This window comes from Lytechinus variegatus, chromosome 7, assembly GCF_018143015.1.
Source record: "Lytechinus variegatus isolate NC3 chromosome 7, Lvar_3.0, whole genome shotgun sequence".
NCBI classification, from domain to species: Eukaryota; Metazoa; Echinodermata; class Echinoidea; order Temnopleuroida; family Toxopneustidae; genus Lytechinus; species Lytechinus variegatus.
The window spans coordinates 3,374,107-3,398,582 of NC_054746.1; the positions used below are offsets into that span (position 1 = coordinate 3,374,107).

General features: G+C 37.6%; 1 protein-coding gene across 1 annotated transcript; it reads right to left on the minus strand.

Moving 5' to 3' along the window:
* Positions 1 to 5,282: 5,282 nt before the first annotated feature.
* Positions 5,283 to 9,165, minus strand: LOC121417945 (testis-expressed protein 43-like). The gene is made up of 3 exons (XM_041611657.1): positions 9,027 to 9,165; positions 6,742 to 6,835; positions 5,283 to 6,194 (listed from the first exon to the last, which is right to left on the minus strand). Exons 1-3 carry the CDS (start codon positions 9,062 to 9,064, stop codon positions 5,967 to 5,969), a joined length of 360 nt encoding a protein of 119 aa, XP_041467591.1. The 5' UTR covers positions 9,065 to 9,165; the 3' UTR covers positions 5,283 to 5,966.
* Between the last annotated feature and the right edge of the window lie 15,311 nt (positions 9,166 to 24,476).

A 24,476-nucleotide genomic window follows, 5' to 3' on the forward strand; every position in this document is an offset into this window, starting at 1 on the left:
AGAAATATCTGATTTCAATAGTGCAAAAATATTATATTTTTTTTTAGATTTGAAGTCACTGAACTATAATCATTTGAATTGTCTCTATATTATATATGGGAATCAGCGTGCGGACGGGCTGTCCATTGCGAATCTTGCGCTTTGAACTTCTTGCTCAAGATTCATTTTCTAAATGTGGAAACTGCATTACCATGGCATAGGCGGGGTATCAATCAGCTTCAGTGATATATCTATATGCCTTCAGCTTTGACAATGACATGTACTTATAAATGATGTGGCTTGAAAATGAATGTAATATTCTCACAAAATGTATTGAATGAGTTATTGATACTTCTGCCAAATTATTTACTAAAGAATATTTCATTAAAAAGGGCTGGTAGTGTGAAAAAGGAGGGAGTAAATCTTTGGCTGTCTTTAATTAACCTCTAAATTGAAATTTGTGTATATTTTTTGATGGTATCCATTTCCTGTAAATAAGAATAAAAAATAATGAAATATATGAAATGACTTCAGTTGCATGCTTTTGTGTTGTGTAGTTGGTACCCATCATTTTTCTAGATTTTTACTTTTTCCTCATGAACTACTATTGTTGAAAACATGATTTCTAACTAAATATATCGCATATTGGTCATATGCTGTACTTTGACATTCAAAGTGGCCGCCATAGGTCCTAAAAGTATTGTAAATGGGGGCAGATAATTTTGACAAAATTTGGCTTTGCTTGACTATAAATTGCATTTGATTGTGTTGTATGAGTGAAATATTGTCTGAAAACAAGGAGACATGATTATTGTATTTACAGGATTCATGTATCCTCTACTGAAATACGCTTGCCCTGTTTGACTCTGTTCGCTGACCTCAGCTCAAAGCCAAAACATTGTAGCTGTGTAGAAGTAGGCAGGTTCCCAAAATTGGCTTCTTTCATCCAAGTAATATTCATGACTTTGCATATTTAATGAGCTTGATGCGGACCAAAACACCTTTTAATTCGGTCATTGCTGCTCTAAATATACATCAAATTTCATGATCTTGTTATCATTGTAAAGAAGAATTCTTTCATATCACGTGCTTAAGTATATCGTTAAGTATGTTGTAATGCAGGTGAAACTTTTGATCTAAAATATGCTACAAAATGATCATTTTCACATGACAAAAGTTATTTTTACACTTTCTTTTTAGTTTGAGCCCAAATGATTTTTAGATCATGATAAAGCTGAATATCTATGCTTAAAAATATGGTAAAGGTTTCAAAACAAGAATTGGTTTAATCGGGTCAAGATCACACTTTTCATTAGCCAAGTACATTAAGCAGCTTGAAAGCAAGAATACTGCACTCTGATTGGTCAGAGACCACACACTCAACGGTTCAGTGCTGGGTTCATGGCAAAGTCACACTCCCCATGTGTTGTTTAGAAGCCTTATCAAGCCAATCGATCAGAACTCTAGATGTCTTGCTACTCCAAAATTTTAGAAATCTCGTCTTGTACCTTGGTGTGAAAAGTGTGATCTTGACCTGATTAAAAGGTGGCGCATATTAAGAGAGACAATGTGAGAAAGTACAGAAATTCAGCTTTGTGGTGATAGAGGTATCTTCGAGGCTCAAAATAAAAAGTTTTGTACAATTTGCAAAAGAAAATTCAGTTTGATGCTCATTTTCAGGCCTGAATTTCACTTATTTCTCAAAATGACCAATATTTTAGAGGATCATGATATGAGGTCAGAATAAAAAGGTTGTGGTACAAAATGTATCTTAAAGGTATTGTTTAACTTTGTGAGCAGCCGATTTAAAAAATTCTCAAACCAAGATGAAACATGTGTACAAGTGCATGTATTGGAACTAATAAACCCTGAAAACTATTCATTTATTAACTAATTATTGAGAATGAAAAGCTAAAACTACAAGGCAACCCCCGATTTTGTAAATGGGTGTCTTATAGATGCCTAAATACTACACATAAGTGTATTGGATGAAATTAAGATGGTGTTTCCGGTCACTTTATACCGGTATTTCAATTTTTGAAGCACTAAATAATTATTTTCGAACGCAATTTTTTCTGGGCTTCATTTTTGTAACATATCACAGACACAGGATTTTTAAAAAGTCAAACCAATGTTAACCAATCACTTTAATGGCCTTTTGAAGTTGCAAATTGTCTGAAATGTCATGTCTGTATTGAATTTCCGAAAAGTTACTGGCTCATAATCCATGTTACATTTACCTTTGTGTACAGATCATTCTACCTCAATGTCATCTTATTTTTTGGTATTTAATCCTTTCAAGATAATCTATGATTCCGTTTCTTGCAACTATTATCACCATCAACACATTTCTTCTTTAGAATAGTATACAAATAATGAATGTTTATGAGTGCAATGGACAGAATACTTCATGAGGTGAAAGATGAAATGATCCATTCAACTCGGCTATGCCTCGTTGAATGGGTTATTCATTTCATCTTTCACCCAATGAAGTAATTTGTCCATTGCACAATGATAAGATCATTCATTATTTGGTTTATATGACACTAAAAATAAATTCTATTTCATATGAAATGTATGAATTCGATGCAAAATAATTATGTTCATGCAGTGCGAGCTCGGTCTGTTGATTGTCGTGTACAATCAACATGCGCGTGTGCAATGGACAAAATCGTATGGATCCAAAATGCAGTTTATGTGACGTCATTGTAAAATGGGCTGAATGATCGATATCAAACAACTAATCAAATGACAAGGATCTATCTAGGTGTCATATAAATGTCTTCAAGCATACCGATAACAATCCCAAACTGAATTACTGTTGAATACCTTTTGTAATGAATATACCTTTCCCTCTTTCAATTCACCCCCTTTTAAATAGCTTTCATTTGTTTTTTCTGTTTTTTTGTTTTCTTTAAAAAAAGTATTATTTCTTACAATCCACTCTTTACAAAGTGAGAAATTACACAGATGGCATTGTTATCATTTCAATATACATGTATATTTATAACTTTAATCTACTCCTTATCTCTTCCCATTCTTTTGTATACATTGCTCTCTTCATCCCCCTTCCCTATGTACATTTTAATATACATGTACGTTGTTGGTTTTTTTTATTATCTGTTTGTACTTAGAAATTTTATTCTGTACAACTTCACGCAACTCAGCCTTTGGCTGCGAATTGAATTTTATCATAAATAATATTTATCCATCTATCTATTTATCTATCTATCTAGCTAGCTATCTACAGTATCTATAAATCTATCAATCATCAAAAGTAGATTTATCATGTACTACTGAAAGTTTCTGAAATTGATAGTCTGGCTGTAAAGGGGCCATTCCATGCTAGAAAAATCAGCTATTTTCACAACATTTTTCAATGTATTTCCAAACAAAGGAAGAACTTCAATTAGTTTTGTGGTAATAATAGAGTACTACTGGGCAGACATATGAAAAAATGAAAAAAATATGAAAAACTGACAACCGACAAAAATATACCGTCCATGGGTGAATTAGAGGTGAAAATGTTGTGTCGTACGGGACATTTCTGAGTCCCGTACGACACACATTTTGGCCTTAATTTAGCCATAATCAATTTATTTTGGTAATCAGTTTTTCACATGACTACCCACTTTACCGTTAATATTGACTAACAATAATTTTTCATTGGTCAAGCAATCAGCTAAGAGACTAGAATTGTTGACAAAATGTCGCGTACGACACCTATGGAATCGCCAAAAGATTCTTTGCCTACGCTCTGACATCTAAGATGATTCATAGTGGTGTTTGCATAGTCTACATTACACTAATAATGAACTGCTATGAAAGTCCAATGGGAATCTCAATAAATCAAATTGCAAGATCTGTTGTTTACTAATAAATATACCATAAACATATTTTCCATTACCGCTACAACGTAGTAGACATAGATTTAGACAGGTGTTAATTTTCAACCGGGGGGGGGGGGGCCATTACATTGAAGAGTGGATACCATGGGCGACTAAAAAAAACGTAAAAAGGGTGTCTTTTTCTCAAAAACACTAAAATAATGAAAAAAGGGTATCTATTTTCGATAGGAGAGCTACATGTTTTGGGTCAAATTTGTGAGAGTATAAAATATCAAGATTAAAATGTTTTATAATTTTGTACTTTTTGCCCTAATTGAGTCAGCACTACCTGTTTAGCACGTTTAGAGTACGATTTGCGCAATTGGGGCCGTACTAAGCCCAATGATGTAGGTAAAGGTAAAACTGATGTCCGTGACATTAGAATATCACTGTACTTGTTTAGGGGGGTTCAATTTAAAAAAATGCAATACCAATAGTATGGTTTTGTTTCCAATACTTGTTAAGGGTAGGATTTCACATGCCAATACTTGTTAAGGGGTGCATTTTCAGAATATGTGTTTCAGGTGCTTTTTCAGATCTCATGGTCGCACATGGTATCCACTCGTCAATGGAAGTGCCCCCCCCCCCCCCCGGGATTTTCAACCAAGTTAAAACTACATTACAACAAGTGGAACACCTCTGGCAGTCTCGCCTGCATTGTGCGATTTATATAAAAACTATTACCGACTTTGACAATAACTAAGATGAATAACTATGAAAAAAAAAACACCATTCATACTGAGTTAATTTACCATAAATGACTTATGACATGCAAAATGATCAGTGTTATTCGATTATTGCAATTCCAAGTTTCATGCAATAGATCCATTTACATTCAGAGTTATGATGACATTAACAAAAAATACCCCCCAATAGTCAAAGTTCATTGACCTTTAATGAACTTTGACCTTGGCTGTGTGACTTGGAACTCAGGCAATATATTCAGTGATATTTGATTACCCTTATGGTCAATTTTAATGAACTACGTCCATACACTTTCAAAGTCATGATGACATTTCTAAAACTTAACCTTAGGTTAAGATTTTGATGTTGATTCCCCAACATGGTCCAAGTTCATTGACCCTAGATGACCTTGGTCATGTGACCTGAAACTCAGGTAGGATGTTCAGTAATACTTGATTGACCATGTACAAGTTTCATGATCTAGGTCCATATACTTTATAAGTTATGCTGTCATTTGAAAAACTTAACTTTCGGTTAAGATTTGATGTTGACGCCACCACTGTCGCAAAACCGGCGCCTATAGTCTCACTCTGCTATGCAGGCGAGACAAACACCAGAAGCAAAATGTCATCAAAGTTTCTTAGATGCAGACTTTCTTACAATACTACATGTATGTCTTTCTATTACTCCAAGACTATGGGAAATTAATGTTCTTTACCTTCTTATAGGGGCTGCTTACCTTGTGCCCCTTGCCTGGGTGAATGACCACAAATAACCTGTCGCTTGATAAATGATATACACATGATAATTAGCATAGTCAATCAGCACACTCAGTACAGTAGGATTACTGGATAGCCATTTTATGTATTGGAGTACATGTATGGAAGAGGAGTCCTTGCCTTACATCACTATAACATAACATATGAGGCCAATTTGAAGTCTCCATGGGTAGAGTGACTACCAATATTTACAGCCTTTAAAAATTCATGATTGTCTCTTATTGTTTGTCCGATATTGTTCAAACTTTCACCTAAAAACTTTTCTGATTTTTCTGTTTCCTCTAAAAAACAAGTTTTTATTTGGATTGGATTCCCCTTTAAAGAGATTATACATAATAATCATAGATACGAGTGTAGGCATACACATAATACAGAAAAAACATGTCGAGTGATTCAAATGTAAATATGATGACCACTGACTATCGGTATATAATTTCAAAGAATGCTACAAACATGGTCATTGTACATGCTCCACTGACCATTCTTTGTCGAAACTATAGAAATAAATACCAACTCAATTTGTCAAAAATAAAAAGAACCACATCAGGAAACTTAACATAAAGTGTCCATGTGATGAAAGATAAATTCATATTGCTATCTAATTGTGCAAATGTCTCTATTTTGTTGATAGCCTATATCATTGATAGTCGTGACCTGGTACACTGTCCTTGCGAAACATAAGACTGCTCTGGTACTTAGACTGAGCCGTGTGGAACTCTGGCCTAAGAGCATCATAACGTTCTAAGACTGGATGCTTGGACTCCACCCTCTCTCTTGGCTCTACTTCATTCATGCGTTCTCGTTTGTCCAGGAAAAGACTTTCATCGTGTGGGCCTTTGGGAATGATGCCACTCATTTCGCAGTTCTGTTGAATCAAATGCAGAAAAATACCCTTCATGACACGAATCGAGGAAAATATACAGCTTAAAGTACAATATTGGAATGTGAGAGTCTGATGGTGTAGAAATTAGAAAGTAGATTTAGTGATATAAAGTCATTAACGAACTCAAAATATGAAAATCAAAAGTATTGGAAGATTACATGAATCATTTACAGAATCACATATCTCTCTGTTCTCATCCCTCGCTTGGTTCAGAGATTGTCGGTCCAACCCGCATGTTACGTACATGTATCTTGAAGACTGAATGATAGTGACTCATCAGGCCAGGAGAGCACTGGAGCGGCTCTTATGGATTTTTTAATAGCTTGGCATTGATATCCAGGGGGAGCTTTGAGTCATAGGCAATAAGAGCAGCTTGGGTGAAATTGTACTTGTAGTTAACAGCTGCTTTATCAGAATACCATTGATATCATCGATACCTGATATCATTCTCTATGTATATGATTTTGTTTCATTACAGGGTAGTACTAGTAAGTTCAATGTAAACACAAAAGTTATTTGATTCACTTACCATAACAAGCAACTCTCTGTTTTTCATATCATTCTTCCACTCTGGTACATATCTTCTTGGGATTACAGGATGTAACTTTGAAAATCTAGGAATGCTGTTAGAAAATGAGAATGGAGAGAAATTATTTAATACAATTTCAGTTTGTTTAGTATTTGAAATAAAAAAACATAAGTCCATATCAACTTAGCTGGTTCTGACTGCTCTTCCTTAGCATTTCCATGAAAGCAGAATTGTCTTGTAGGATGGGGGGGGGGGGGGGGGTGGGTGTCCGGACACTTTATATTTTTGAAGCCTTCTTTTTTGTCTATTGATTACACTAAAAATACAAATTCAATAGTTGTAATCATATTCTATTTTGTTACTCTATAATATTTCCAAACATTTTGTACTAAAAATGGATGAAACTTTGCTTGTAAATTTTTCCAAATGACTTTCTGAAATTGATCATCTGGACACACAACAACTGGGTGTACCATATATTGTCAGAACTGTCTTGATGAGCTTTCTGAAAATATGATGATGGGCCCCAAGTCTGTGCACCTAACAATTTGAGTTAAGATTTAACATGAGTTTCTTCTTATTTCACAAAATCTTTTGGTTAATAGTGTTCCTTATATTATTAAAAGTGTACCAAATTTCTCATTTAAAATGAAAGAAAATATAAGATTTTCTTGAAAAAACCTTCGGGCAGTCACTTTCAGATTGAAAAAAAAAATGGTACCCCATGTCTGCGCACTCATTCACTTTGTACACGATTCAGGGATTTTGATGACAAAGGCTGCATTTTGAGGCCGTCACATGAAATGCCCTGAATTCATTATTTTTCCACCATTTTGAGTCGGATTTTTTCTATGAATACACGTTTATGTATTGCATGTGTAAAGTTCGTGCTCATTGCGCATCTAACTAGAATCGCGCAGATACGCGGGTGCACAGACTTGCACAGACGCGCAGACACGGGGGAACTGACCATACAAACTGCACCTTAACAGCAGCTCGTTATTTGTTCCTTAGTCAATCCTGCTTGGTTCTACTGTTTATCAGTTTACTTAAGGACCATCATCACACCTAATGTATGGAACATTTATGACCATTTATGATGATAAAGATGTAATTAAACCTTCAGTTAAAGTAGTTAATTAGTTTAAAATGCAAACGATGATAAGTCAAGTGCAACTGCAGCCCGGGGGGGCCACTTCCATTCACGAGTGGATACCATGCGCGACCATGGGGTCTCGAAAAGCACCCTAAACACGTAATTTCCATATTCTGAAAATGCACCCCTTAACAAGTATTGGCGTGTGAAACCCTACCTTAACAAGTATTGGAAACAAAACGATACTCTTGGCAAATATTCCCTGAAATGAACCCCTAAACAAGTACAGGAATGTTTTATTGTTACGGGTCCTTTGATTGTCGGCTTTACCGGGGCTTTACCTTTTTAGTTTAGTACGACCCCACCTTCTACACCTCGTGCAAATAGGACTCTAAACACGTAGTGTTGGGGCAAAAAGGACATCCTTTATAAAACATTTTAATTTTGTTTTATCATCCCCGCAAATTCGACCCTAAACACGTAATTTTCCTAGCGAAATAGATACCCTTTTTTCCTTATTTTTGTGTTTTTGACACCCTTTTCACGTTACGTACGTAACGTGCCCTATCGTGAAAAGGACATCCTTTTTACGTGTTTTTTTTGGTCGCGCATGGTATCCACTCGTCAATGTAAGTGGCCCCCCCGGGAACTGCAGTCTCAAACTTGCAAAACAGGCCAAATCGTGGTTTTGGGAACGACTTGTTGATATGTATACAAGCACTTGTGTACAAAGTGAATGGAAGTGGAAATAGGGAACAGTGCGCGCGTGTGGACTGAATTAAACTGAAAGCGCTGCTGTATGGAATTGGAAACAGTGAACGGTGTTCCCAATTTCACGATAATGCCGCATGCCGCAAAACCATTAAATAAAATATTATAAAATGTTTATAAAGTCCAGATGGAATTCATCTGTCTAATTAACAGTTAGTGTACTGTTTCATGCAGTCCACTCAATCAATGACTGAGCATCACTATCACCCACGTTCATGACTTTGTCATTGACTGATTGAGCGCCTGTCCGCGCCAAGCCTTGCCGGCCTAAGCGCCAGCCCGCGCCCGGGATCCGCCGGCCAGACTCCAGAGCAATGCCCGGCATGCAAGCCGTCGGGTCGTTGGGCTTGGCTTGGGCTTGGGCACGTCTGGACGTCCTGATCCAGCGCGCAACGCCAAATTTCAAATTTAATAATACCTTTGATAGCTTGTTCCATTCTGCTTCTTTTCTGCCATGACAATGGATTTCTAAAATCTATTTTAATCCCGGCGACGGCTGTGTAAGTTTCAATGGGATTTTGGTCGTGGCATCAGTGGACGTTTGTAAACAAACTGGACGCGGCGCGTACGTTGTCATGGTTGAGGCCAACGAACGTAGAGGGCCTTGTGGGCGAACTCTGACGGCGAAGCATTATTCACAATTTTATCGATATGAAGTTCACTTTGTGACCCTCATGTCTCGAGACCAGGGGCACTTAACACAAAGCTTTGCAATTATCATAGAAGAATATCTTTACGAATGATCGCATTGACCATAATGTACAATCAATCGTAAAAATCAAGCGTAAGATCAATTTTTAAACTTTGTGATATAGGCCTACCCTTGCATGCTTCTGGCCTGCAGAGTTAAATTCCTACAGAGTTGATTCCTTTTCTTTGAAAGGCATGAGAAACTACGTACAACATCAGGGTTAATGTGATTTGCAAAATACTCTCGTCACATCATGCTCAGACGTCTGCTTTATGAAATGAACAGACTTTAATTCCATGTTTATCCTAAATAACAAGGATGATATTGACGCACAGAAAGCTAAAAGAATTGATATTTGCATTGGTACACTATGTAAAGATCATTAAAAATATGAAGACGTCATTGGCTTTAGGTTACAAGTATAGCAAGGAAAGGATAGGCGAGTTCAATGTCATTCTTGGTTTGATCGAATGATTGTGTATCACACACGGGTGAACTTTCAATCGATCAGAACTACCGTCATTCGGAGGGGGGATGAGGACCAACGGAATGTTTTGGGCCCCGTTTTGGGGATCAAGAGTCATGATGATGCGAGACAATGTCGGGGTGATGTCAAAATTGGGAATCGAATGACACGTCATACGAAATCGTATATATCCTCCTTTTTCCTAACCTGTCCACTGAAAGCTCCGGAAGCTGAAACCAGATGACGAGATGGGAAGACGAGAAGGCGGGTTAAATGAGTAGAAGACTAATTGTTTAAACTCTGAAGGTCTACTTGTTTTTTTTTCTTGGCAAGATGTTGAATCTTGTTTGTCGACTTGCTTGAGACAAGAGAACAAGATGACGAGATGTTGAATCTTGTTTGTCGATTGACTTGAGACAAGAGAACAAGATGACGAGATGTTGAATCTTGTTTGTCGACTTGCTTGAGACAAGAGAACAAGATGACGAGATGTTGAATCTTGTTTGTCGATTTGTTTTGGGACAAGAGAACAAGATGACGAGATGTTGAATCTTGTTTGTCGATTTGTTTTGGGACAAGAGAACAAGATGACGAGATGTTGAATCTTGTTTGTCGATTTGTTTTTGGGACAAGAGAACAAGATGACGAGATGTTGAAACTTGTTTGTCGATTTGTTTTGGGACAATAATAATAAATAATAAACAATTTTTATATACCGCAAAATCGCAAAATTGCCTCTAAGCGGTTGAGAGAGAGGAAAATGAAGTATAAAGGAAATAGAAATACATGTACTTCGCACAACAAAATGTCACCAGATCATGAATAAAGAAATACCATCAAATAGGCCAATAAACATATAATATTAAGATTTTAAAAGATGAGTTTTAAGCATAACTTTAAATGTATTAACGCTATTTGCATTGAGAATTTGTAGGGGGAGATTGTTCCAAAGAAATGAAGCTGCATAAGAGAAAGAACGCTGACCATATTGTTTGTAAGAAGTATGAGATCGAGAAAGAAGAGATTGAGAAGCAGAACGTAGAACTCGAACTGGCTGATATCGAGGAAGGATATCAGAAAGGTATGAAGGAGCTAGACCAAGAGAACAAGATAACGAGATGTTGAATCTTGTTTGTCGATTTGTTTTTTGGACAAGAGAACAAGATGACGAGATGTTGAAACTTGTTTGTCGATTTGTTTTGGGACAATAATAATAAATAATAAACAATTTTTATATACCGCAAAATCGCAAAATTGCCTCTAAGCAGTTGAGAGAGAGGAAAATGAAGTATAAAGGAAATAGAAATACATGTACTTCGCACAACAAAATGTCACCAGATCATGAATAAAGAAATACCATCAAATAGGCCAATAAACATATAATATTAAGATTTAAAAAGATGAGTTTTAAGCATAACTTTAAATGTATTAACGCTATTTGCATTGCGAATTTGTAGGGGGAGATTGTCCAAAGAAATGAAGCTGCATAAGAAAAAGAACGCTGACCATATTGTTTGTAAGAAGTATGAGATCGAGAAAGAAGAGATTGAGAAGCAGAACGTAGAACTCGAACTGGCTGATATCGAGGAAGGATATCAGAAAGGTATGAAGGAGCTAGACCAAGAGAACAAGATAACGAGATGTTGAATCTTGCTGGCGACTTGTTTTGAGACAAGAGAACAAGATGACGAGATGTTGAATCTTGTTTGTCGACTTATTTTGAGACAAAAGAACAAGATGACGAGATGTTTAATCTTGTTTGTCGACTTACTTGTGACAATAGAACAAGATGACTAGATGTTGAATCTTGTTTGTCGACTTGTTTTGGGACAAGAGAAAAAGATGACGAGATGTTTAATCTTGTTTGTCGACTTACTTGAGACAATAGAACAAGATGACTAGATGTTGAATCTTGTTTGTCGACTTGTTTTGGGACAAGAGAACAAGATGACGAGATGTTGAATCTTGTTTGTCGACTTGTTTTGAGACAAAATGGAGTCATGTTTCAACAACTCAACATCTTTTCTTGTCCCAATTAAGTTCCAAAAACTCGTCATCTTGTCCCAAACAATTCGACCTAGCGAGTTCCAACAATTCCTCAATCTTGTCTTCTTGTCCAAAACAAGTCGACTTGCCGTGTTCCAAGAACTCATCATTTACTTGTCCAAAACAGGTCGACTTGCCATGTTTCAACAACTCAATATCTTCGTGTCTTCGAATAGACTATTTGTAGACTAAACATATTCTGTTATATTACCAAAGCTGTGGAATCAATTGCCTATCCAATTACGCAAAATTTCATCAACAGAAACATTGAAGTCCCAACTAAAAAAATATTTGTTCCTCTCCCACAGTTTAGTGTGTTTTATTCCCGGGGTTTTATTCAAGATAATTCAAAATTCAATTCTTTTTCGTTTTCTACTTGTGTGTATGTATATGTTTATTTTTCTTGACGAGCCATGGGCACCGAATGGTGGACCTTTGCGCTTTAAAAGTAGCAACCATTATTATTATTATTATTGTTATAATAATAATAATAGACAGTTCTTGTATAGCGCATAACACATTATAGATAACGTCTCTATGCGCTTCCAAAGGACTTGGATATTATTACCCTGGCTTTAGCCCCGCAGACTTTTATAGCGCTGGGGTATTTCAAGGAATAAATTCCTGCCAGGTACCCATTCACCTCACCTGGGTTGAGTGCAGCACAATGCGGACAAATTTCTTGCTGAAGGAAACTACGCCATGGCTGGGATTTGAACCCACGACCCTCTGTTTCAAAGTCCGGAGACTAATCCACTGGGCCACAACGATCCACGCGTTATTATTATTATTATTGTAATTGTATAATACATTGTCCCTTCTCTATCCGGTGCAATATCGACCGGATAATCATTATAAGACAGTAATCCTTATGACGCACCATTCATTTTCATTTCATTTATTTATTCATTGGTATAGATCAACATCAAGCTAGAAAGATACGTTGACAATAATTACTGTAAATAACATAAACATGAATATATCATTGTCAATTATATACATATTTAGGAAAGTACAAATTTCAAATACGGGAATTATAATTTTAAAAAATCAGTAATATCGAATGAAAATGTTAAATGGTACATAAGCATGATAAGCACACATGCAGAAGACTCTCCCAACACAAATCATTTAACTAATGGAATTAGAAGGCATGTGAGCTGACAGAAACTCAAGTTTGTAGGTTGATTATATTGATGATGCGCGGTATCTATCTGTATTACACTCAGTCCAGGGCCCCGTCTTACAAAGAGTTGCGATTGATCCAATCAACCACGACTATGGAAATCAAGAAATATCATCATCTAAAAACGATTTTGGAGCTTTATTAAGTTCAACCGAAGTGACAGTGGAGGAATTTCCCATCTTAAATCAGCTGGAAAGAAGCTTACTGACCCCACTGATAAGGCCAATGCACTCAACCATCAATTCCAATCAGTATTCACTGAAGAGACTCCGGTGCCTCCTGACTTGCTTCCCCCTTCTTCGCCTTATGAAACCATGCCAGATGTCATCATCACAACGAATGGTATCAAGAAACTGCTTGACAACCTGAAGCCAAGGAAAGCACCCGGTCCTGATGGCATCTCTCCTCGAGTAATCAAGGAGCTATCAGGTGTTATCGCACCGTCCCTGAGGGATATCTTCAGGAAGTCCTATAGCACCGGGGAGATACCAGAGGACTGGAGAAATGCCAACGTAGTGCCTGTCTACAAGAAGGGAGATAGAGCGGAACCAAGCAACTACAGACCCATCTCACTAACCTGCATCGCATGTAAGTTGATGGAGCATATCCTTGCAAGTAACATCATGAAGCATGGAAACCACCAGGATATTTTGTACCCTCTTCAGCATGGCTTCAGACAATACAGGTCATGTGAGCTACAATTGGTAGGACTGGTAAGCGATCTGACCAACAACCTTCAAGGTGAAAAGCAGACAGACATCTTAGTGCTGGACTTTAGCAAGGCTTTTGACAAGGTTGGTCACCAGCGCCTTCTCCGGAAACTGGAGTTCTATGGAGTTAGAGGACATAACAACCGCTGGATTGCTAACTTTCTTCATAACAGGAAACAGCAAGTACTCCTGGATGGTCGTAGTTCATCTCAAGTCGACGTAACTTCAGGCGTGCCACAGGGCTCTGTCCTCGCCCCCTGTCTCTTTCTCTACTACATCAATGACCTGCCTGATCAACTCAAGTCAAGAGTTCGACTGTTTGCTGATGATGCTATCATCTACCTCACAGTTCAGTCAGATGCTGATGCTGACCAGCTACAACAAGACCTCAACAGACTATGTGAGTGGACCAGTAAGTGGATGATGGAATTGAACACCAATAAGTGTGAAGTCATCACAGTCACCAGGAAGCGAAGCAGGATTATACACCAGTATAAACTCAAAGATGCTATCCTTACTCCTGTAGAAGCAACAAAATATCTTGGTGTCACTATCACATCAGACCTGAAGTGGAACAGTCACATCAGCAATGTTTGTCAAAAGGCTAACAACACCCTTGCCTTCCTACGAAGAAACCTGCGAGTAAACTCTCCCAAGTTGAAAGCTACAGCATACCAATCACTCGTCAGACCTTTGGTGGAATATGCATTTACTGTCTGGGACCCATCAACCTCCAAGAACATCTACAAGCTTGAAATGATCCAACGCAGAGCAGCTAGATTCACACTGAATCGATATCACAACACATCAAGTGTGTCATCGATGCTGCAGGAGCTAGGATGGACATCCCTTTAACAACGACGGGAAATCTCTCGCCTTGTGATGTTCTGCAAGATCCACAACGAGCTTGTCCCATTCAACTCTGATGCATACATCACCAAATGTACCAGATCAACAAGAGCTGTTCACACTCAAGGATATCTGATGCCTCAATCAAGGACCCAACAACATCAATGCTCCTTCTTCCCCAGAACCATCAAGATGTGGAACACTCTCCCAGTAAATGTTGTGACAGCACCATCAACCGAAGCCTTTCGTCTGCAACTGACGAAAGGCAACAACAGCTAGATCAATACCTGTTTTTACTTGCACCATGTATATATTTGGCACATGCACTTTTTCCTTGTGACACACAACTCACCAAGTTCTGCAAGAATCTTCAGGATTGAAGGAGGCAGACTACACAGAAGAAGAAGAAGAAGAAGAAGAAAAAGCATGTTTGTTCGACATATTTTATAAATATGATGTCCATTCTAAAATTCATAGTTTTCTCGAAAATTCGGTGTGCTTATCTTTTTTTACAATGGATATTGTGCAAATTTCCTGAAGAAAAATTTATGACATCGACGGATTTCCGTATACTTGAGGTTGATCGGATCAGTCGTAAATCTTTGTAAGATGGGGGCCCAGGGGGCGTTTCATGAAAGGACTTGTCGGACGTTTTATCCGAGTTACCATAGTAATAATACCTCTCAGCCAATCAACATCAGAGAAAGATGTCAGATCTTACAACTTGTCGGATGAAAATGTTGATGAAACACTCCCCATGTGTCTGCTTTATCTACTATGTCTATACCGGTCATCATGGAGTAATTTATCTTCCAAACTTGACACTCTTGGTAAGAGAGATAACTGCAAACAACTATCTATCCAATTATCTACTGGCACGTTATAATTCTCACAGCTAGTAGAACGTTGTAGTAACGGTTCAAAGGCTCAACAAGACCTTCAAGAACAATATTAAAAGTTAAACCAGATAATGAACAAGATATGATCATTTGACGTAATCTCATCAATGTGACCTGCAAATCGGAATCTATATTCACTTAGCAGCGAACGAATCAAAAGTATGGTCTTGTTCGCAACCATTGATGGTATGACTGGAGTTGATGGTTTAGCCGGCTCTATGCCGAATTCTTTAATCATTTCACGGGTAAAGTACTTGAATGTTTGGATTTGTCATTTTTAGCTCCTGCAATGCCTTAAGCGACCATGATGAATAGTTGGAGGTGTTTTGGAAGGCGAGTATCCAGGCAATCATGATGATGCTAAATTATTCGTTATTTTCGTTAATTTTGTTACATTCATTAAAGGACAAGTCCGCCCCAACAAAAAGTTGATTTGAACAAATGGAGAAAAATCCAACAAGAATAACACTGAAGCAAGGGCGCCGGAAGCGGGGGGGGGGGGGGGCAGGGGGGGCACTTGCCCCCCCCCCCCCCAAATAAAATTTTGGGGGGGCAAAACGAGATTTTGCCCCCCCCCCCAACTTGCTCCCCTGAAACTATGAAAAATGATAAATTATTTAAGGACAAAAGTAAATGAAGGCACTTTTCTGCCTGAAAATTGTCATTTCTATTGTCAAAAATGAAAAAATTTTGCCCCTGACGGGGCAAATACATTATCATAGTAAGCCTCCCCCCGGGAGTGGTCCACCAATGATTAGGTTTATAATTCTATGATGCTGGCTGTGTCGTCTAACAAACGCGCGGTCGCCCAGAAACGCTCAGACCGGACCCGATATCACTAACGCGCGTGAACACTAGTTACTCGAGCAAGATATGGAATCTATGTCATAGCTGTCAAGCCCAGAAACCATAACATCTCGAGAAACTTGTTTCAGTTATTTCATTTTCAACTAAATATAAATTGAGTTAATACAGTGATAACAAGAGAGCGGTGTTGGCTCAGTCGGTAACGCGTCTGCCCGTCGAAGTCGAACCAAAGATCGTAGGTTCGAGTCCACCCTGGGCGGATGACTGAAGTCAGTGCGTTGTGTGTAAACGTCTCTCCCATGTTTCATAGATGCAGGCTATGTTACAATGGAAAACACTCCGTCCCTCGGATAAGACGTTAAATGGAGGCCCCTTGTAGAGGAGAGTCACCACCTTTGCACGTTAAGAACCCACTGCACTATTCGTATAAGAGTAGGGGGGAAACCCCGGTGTCGAGGTCCACCTGCATCCCCCATCAGTTATATCGGGAGGAGAGACCTGTGGATCATAGTGATTCAGTTCTCTTTTCGCCTCCCAGGCACAGGTGACGCCAAACAAATAATAATAACAATTCAGTGCCCTAAAGAAAATACCAAGGTCATTTCAACTCAATATAGACATGTTATCAGAAAATTACACTCAGAATAATCATGTGTAGAGGTTTATAATTTGTAGAAATGGTGAATCCCACTCGAAAGCAACTTAGAGATAATGTTTAGACATGAAAAAAATAAAATCATTTGTGAAAGTGTCTTCCTGACCGGACTCAAATTATCCGAGATATGAATAAAAATGTAAAGAATATAAAAGAAAAAAAATAAGCGTTACAGTACTGCTCTACTATAAAAAAATCTTAAGATATTTTCACAGCCCCGTATTTTCCTCTATTCATTTTCATTGGCATGATTGGAAGGCGTTTTGTCTGATACTATTTCAGCTCATATGTATTTTAGATTCCAAAGCTTCTTCCCATTACCTGATACTAATCAGATCGAGATGGCAGCTATGTTTTCTGGTTCATCCCAGCTTTTGTTATTCATGGACGTTTGCAAAAATAAAAAAAAAAAAACCGGGAGTGGGTGGGGCTGCAAGACGGGTCGTGTGGTCCAGTGGTTAGAGCATTGGACTCATAATCGCAAGGTTGTGAGTTCGAATCCCAACTCTGCCATTGTCTCCACTTTGATAAAAAGGCCCAAGAGTGATATCTGTCGTCTATTACGTCAGCCACTATGACTGATTTTCGGATTATCAAACCTTTGGAACAACGAACCTTCCGAATAACGTCACAAATGTCCTGATTAACGAACCCTTTTTTGTTTTCGGATTAACGAACATCGAGGTATAGGCAATATACGTGTTTCGGAATTACGAATTTTCTGAATTGTATAACCATCACATCAACTGTTGCCCGACAAAGCAAAAGGAGTTCCAGCTCATCTTTCTTGTTACAAAGAGACTGGCAGTTTAGGCATAGGCGGCGGAAGCGAGGGGGACGGGAGGCCGGGGGACCTGTCCCCTCCCTAAATTTGAGGTGGGGACGACCCCCCCCCCTAAAATTTTAGTTGAGATTCTTTTTTTTGCTTGTCAATTTTATTTCCTGCGTCCCCCTCCCCCTAAATTGAGATGGACCCCCTAAATATTTTTTGGTCCCCCTAAAATGTTCGTTGATAACCTTTTTTTTAACCTGTGTCCATCCCCAAAATTTCAGGTGGACATCCCTAAATTGTTTGCCTTCCGCCGCCAATGCCTTTAAATATAACATGGTGCCCATTGCCCAGATTGATACTCTTTTGAATCTTTTAATCCATCTCATTACCAATGAATAAACTACATAACAAGGAATCCAAATCAATTGATGAATTCGTTCTAGCAAGCTAGCCGAGAGCGAACAAAACGTCTTGACTTAAGGAACGCTACACACCTGTTACAAGGTATTGTGATGGGTCAGAAAGTATTTTACCTATGCCAACAACAATGTATGTTTCACTGATCAGGAGAGCATTTCACGAAACAAGTTATTTACAGACTATTGTGATAAGCTACTAAAATCCACGAACCTCATTGGCTCAGAGTCAATCAGTCATTGAAAATCATTGACTAATTGTGTCATGAAATACCCCCCTGTCTTGGTAATGACCAGTGAAAATCCAGGTGAATAAAATATTTCGACGTCAAACAAATCTTTTGGTAGTGTTGCCTATTCAACTGACCGTTTTACTCAATTCGAATTTATTTATCCGACTGAACAAAAATAGTGCATGGACCACGCCCTGGGCAATGCCACATTGGCAGGGGGCTGCAGGGGGATAGCCCCGAATAATAGTTTAACGAAATACAAATGGGTTAAGATTATTGTGATCTCCATTAGTCAACTATGCAGATTAATTTCGATTTTTTTTTTCTTCTATATATTACTGAAATTAAATAAAAAAGGAAATTAAATTTAAAAAGGGAATATATTGATACTGATGAAACAACAACGTCGTTCTATCCGGGGTCAATTCTTGGGCTCTCTCGTCCTATCTGATCAAGTGGGGGGGCAATCTACCCCCTAAAATGAAGGAAATTATGCAATTCTTTAACATTTGGGATATCTGGAAGACAGTGGCGGACCGTGACCCGAGGAGACAAAGCATTGGAGGGGCACTCTATCGTTTGTGAACAATGCTGTGCCCCTCCAATGCTTTGTCTCCTCCGGGTCACGGTCCACCACTGCTGGAAGATATATTTATCAATTGTTTCGTGCCCCTCCCCAATTTATGATATGCAGTACCCGCCCCTAGTGACCACCAAGAAGACCGCATGGTCTGAATGCGAAAATGTATTAATCCGCGCCTTTTCAGCTCCTCTTCAGTTCAATTGTAGTATGTTTGGATGAGGGCTACAATTACACGTTTATCAGTTTCATCCTTCAAATTTAGACAATTAATGTCATCGGAAAGGCAAGCTAAGAGGTTAGTTTATTATTTAAATCTTTTATTTTTGTGAAATAATATAAGGCATGAAGTGACTTTTTGATCATTTTTGTTACTTGACACAGACAAAAATTATGCTAATGTAAAGGGCATGTACTAAGCATGTGAGGGCTATGGTCAAATGCATTTTACATTTCCATTGAATCTTGAAGATAGATAATGAATCTAAGATAATGAATCTAATTTATCGAAGGTTAAATTTTAATGTTATGATCAATTTACCTTTACATTGGATTAAAACAGACGACGGAGCTTCTTTATTGAACAGTTAAATAATTGTGCGATAGCGATACAGTAAGACTTTGAATCTAAGTTTAACCAGAAGACGGTATCAGTCAGAAAAAGACAAGATGTCCACTCCGATAAATTAATAAAACATAGGACAAAAGCCTTTTAAATCTTATCTGATAAGACAAAAGATTTGAGATATCTACCCCTAACAACAAAAAAAATGTTTAGATCTGAAAAAATTAAAGACTCTAATTTTGACTGGCCATTGGTATTTTTTTATAGGTTAGGTCGGCCTCGAAACATCAGGAGAGATACTGAAGAAATTGAGACAAGGAATAAACTCGACAGTTATTGTAAGATCAGCCGTGAGGACATGACATCTTCCTGCCTTTAGCCTATCCTGTACTTAGAGCCGTGGAAGGACTTGGTAAGTGAATACTTTATGATGGAAGCATCTTCTACAATTAACTTGATACCACTTTTATATCCTTTTTAGAATTAGATGCAATCAGTTTCAAAATCGTGAATTTTGACACCCCCCCCCATGGTACAACTTGGAAATAATTTTAAAAAGGATAATGAAAATATGTATGGACTTGTAATCATCTTTACAAAGTCAATTATGTGCTTGAGGTTTCCGCAAAAAATCAGCACATTTTTAAGAAGGGGGTCTTAAATCATCGATTTTGAAAGAACGAAATTACATGAATATCATACTTTTTACACGTGCACGTGGAAATCCTGTAACTCGAAAGACATTTTGTGTTTTCAATTGCTAGAATAATGACAGTAAAGCGTAAGGAAGGAAAGGAAGGTTTCTCCACTTTAGGATGTGTTTGTGTGCGGTTTTTTTTTTAAGCTGGGGCGGGGGCAGTGAAGGGTAAATGAAAATGTTTTGGGGCAAGAGGATGGATTTACTTTACATCTTTTTTATTTTTTTATTTCGGGGGGGGGGGGGCAATTTCCTTTAGGCTTATGCGCCCCTCAACCTTGTTGCCGTCACTGCTCGTCCCGCTCTCTTTTCTTTCTCTCTTTCACATTCTTCGATCTCACTAGCCCAAATTGGCTGTTGTAATAAGCTGCAAGTAAATATATCAAATAACAAGCAAGGTATTTCAATTTTGCGTTCGATCAGAGAAATTTGTACATTTCACAGATACAAGCACGCGCTCATTAAAAAAGACGTAAATTTCCCGACCCATTGGCCATGTTGAAGGATGAAGTGTGTGCGGCACGTGCGGACTGTCATATCACTTTACCATGAAGCTATTACACAGAGCTCTATCTGATCTATGTGTGATTAAATGACATAAGTTAAATTTGATGATATTTTGACAACATAACGTTGGTATTGACGACTAAAGTTTAGTACTAGGCTTAATATGCAATCCGTCATGAATATGCATTGTAAAAAAATGGGCTGATATTAAATACCCATTTTCACTTTTTATTGTATTCCATATTATTGTAACTATTGCATGATTTTTGTATTATACAAACAAGAAGTAAAATCCGCAGCAAAATGCTGAAAATCTCATAAAAATCGGAAAACAATTAACGGTTATTGAAATTTAAAGATTGGCAATATTTTTCCGACAAGTTTTATGAATTTGTCACGAATATTCATTAGGTGAGTTAATGTAATGTCCCTAATTTCTCCTTATGTCATTACATGATATAATTATTTCAAGTTTTAATATGTGTGCGTGTATAAGTCTCCCTCATAATGAAATCAGCATAAATATCTAATGCAATGATTCGGCTGTCGTACCATTTTTTTATTCTTGGACACAATTTGAATAAACATAATAAATCATGATTTATTTTATATACAATAAAATATAGGAAAAGTGGGATATGACATAAAATTTGCCTATCAAATATTGAAATGCATTAAACTTATTCACCAAAATAATGCAGATCTTTATCGTGCATGAATTCGATATTCCTTGTCAAATTTTGATTAAATCTTCAGTGTTTTGTCCGTCTCAATTTTTTTTATCTGTTAAAATCATTTTTCAGCCTGCAGCAATCCCTTGATTCAGGATACTAATACAAATTTTGGCATAATGCCGATAAGTAATTTTAATTAATGTTCTGGTATTCACAACACTTCTTTTTGTGTGTTTTATTTGCAGTTTTGACGGTTTTGGGGAGTTCGCAAGTTATCCAGAATTCGCTGCAAAAGTTGGAAATGAAGATGGAATGAAAAGTGCGACACACTTTTTCTCAATAAAGACTTGGCCTGTGTTCTAATTCAGACATTGTCGACTAATTCATCACAGCCAAAACACCACACCTCCAATGCTGTAACATCAGTGAGAAGTGCAACCGGGGAGACCTGGTGGCTTCAGATAAGAAGGCTGCATCTGTAGACAATGGACACGAAGAACGGAGAACTTGTTAGTAACATTATTTACGATACATTCCTTGCTCTACTGCACAGGTGCATGTAACGCCATTGGCGCCAACTGCATCCAGCTAATCATATCAAAATTAATGCGTCATATTTTAAGTCACGTGATCAAGCAGATTAGCAGAATCCTTTCTCCCTGAGGACAGACAGGCACACGGGTCCAACAATACAGGAGCTACTCAAACGGGATGTAATTTATAATTAAGAAGATATCTTTGGCAATCGGCGAATATTTATCCATTTGTAATATCGACAGAAAGAACTTGAGATGCAGGATCACTTAGCGAACTTTTTCTTGGCCAGAAACTCTTCAATTTTATGTGCGGACGAGAGTGCGGACTAGAAAATCATTTCTACGGCAGAGCTTCGCCGAGGCTAATCCGAACCTCAGCCCAAGCTCAGTCACTGGAGGTTTGTTGATGGGTCTCAAGACGGTTGTTCTGCCCTTGATTTATAAATTTGAACTTAATTATTTTGTGACCATCAGCGGATAGACACGTTTATGGAGCTTTAGAGAAATATTTCTTTATTGGATCATATGAAAAATTGTGAAGTTACTGAATATGTGTTGGATCATGGATGCATGGCGACGCCGTCAAAGAGAGGACAGATGAACATGCTGAGACTGATCAAACGTTGCTGTATGAGTGAGTCCTTTTACCCGTAGAACAATACAGCAATATCACTTAATGGTCTTAATGAAACTTTAAAATCTATGGAAATTGGTTAAGTTTAGGTTTTAGTGCCAGGATTCGTAGCGTAAGTTTATGTAGCCCCCCCCCCCCCGTAGGCGTAGAATAGGCGCCTGGCCGAAACTTATTCTTTAGCCCTTTTCCATAAAATTTAATGTGTCATGTCAAGAAGATTGCTGTGTTGTCACCTACGGGTAATGAAATTCAATTCATAATTTTATTGAATGTTCGCCGAAAGCTTTACAACTTTTTTTTTCACAAAAGGTGGTAAGGCTTTTACCCTTTCCCGACAATTCTCGTAGAATTGTTCGTTGGTGTATTAAATCAGGGGCGGTTCCACTTGCAGAGGGCACCTAGGCTCTGGGAACGATTTTTGAACAGGATGTGCCGATTTAAATTTGACAAGCAAAAAGTTTTCAATACAAAACGAAGGTCATTTTGTTAATGATAAATTTGACAAGCAAACCAAAAAAAAAAGGTTTCGCTACAAAATGAAGATTTTTGTTAAATTTATGTTATTTGGCTTACCTACCAGATTTCTAGGGATGCTGCCTATGAAGAATAACAGACCTAGAACCCCCGCCTTCCAGAGCGATGGGCAGGGGGCCTTACCCCTGATGAAAAATCAAACACAATAGAGGATAAGAAACAAGAACGATAAGACAGAATAAAATACTGTCACCGTTTTGGTAGTCTTGCCCCTAATACCTTGGCACCGCCCCTGAATGAAAAAAATATCACATGCCAAGATATTGGCTGATGAAATTTGCTTAAAAAACGATATTCGATATTTCGGGCGTTAAATCGATTTCGCATCCGAAACTGGACATCACGTTTGTCCATATCCGATCCATATTATTCCAAGGTGAGTTTCATTTAATTTTTGCTCTTGTTCTAATATTGTAATATGTAATATTTCATTTGGGCATGGTAAGTATATTCGTTGGTTCTGAATAATACATTTCTTCATTAACAATAACGTGGTGCAGTGCACAGTCGCACAATTCAAGACCATGGCAGAGTTATTTCGGTATAAGTCAAGTATAAGTGAGATGGATGGTTTATTAGATGATAGCTAGAATGAGTGACAGAGATCTAATATTCAATGTCAAAAGATGAAAAAGGGCAATAGTTCATAATTCCACAAATTAATATATGTTAGAACCTAGATCTTTTTGTCAATTTATGCTCAGATGGTAATATCCGTACTTCTTGTTCTGCAACAGTCCCAAACACAGTCCCACACACGTAATAATAGATCTAGAGATTGTTCCCATGGTTGTAACTCACAGGATCGTGGATGGGAAAGGGCCATGGGTGCATAAAGAGGGGTAGGTGGTAATAATGATAGAATACTTGACAGAAACCTAGCTTTCTTTCGGTTTTTTAGAACCTAACAAACAGAAAACCTTGCTGAAACAAAAAGGTTTATGATTATTATAAAAGTAAAATGTAAATGAATTTTATTTAGAATCTAACTGAAACAGAAAACCTTCCTGAAACGAAAAGGTTTATGATGATGATGATGAAAGTGATAATAATGATTGTCAAATATGACGGACGATAAAGTTTATTTATGTTGCCAAATACGAATATAAAAGACCATGTAGTGTATTTAGAATCTAACCCAAACGAATAGGTTTATGGTGATTATTATCAAAATTATGTTCATTAACAAATATGAAACACAATGTGGTGTATTCAGAATATAACTGACAAAAAACTTGCTAAAACGAAAATGTTTATGATAAAAATGATTATGATTATTGTCAAATATGACAGACGATGAAGTTTACTTAGAATCTAACTGAAACAGAAAACCTTGCTGAAACTAAAATGTTTATGATGATGATGATGAAAGTTATGATTGTCAAATATGAATTAAAATTAACTTTATTCA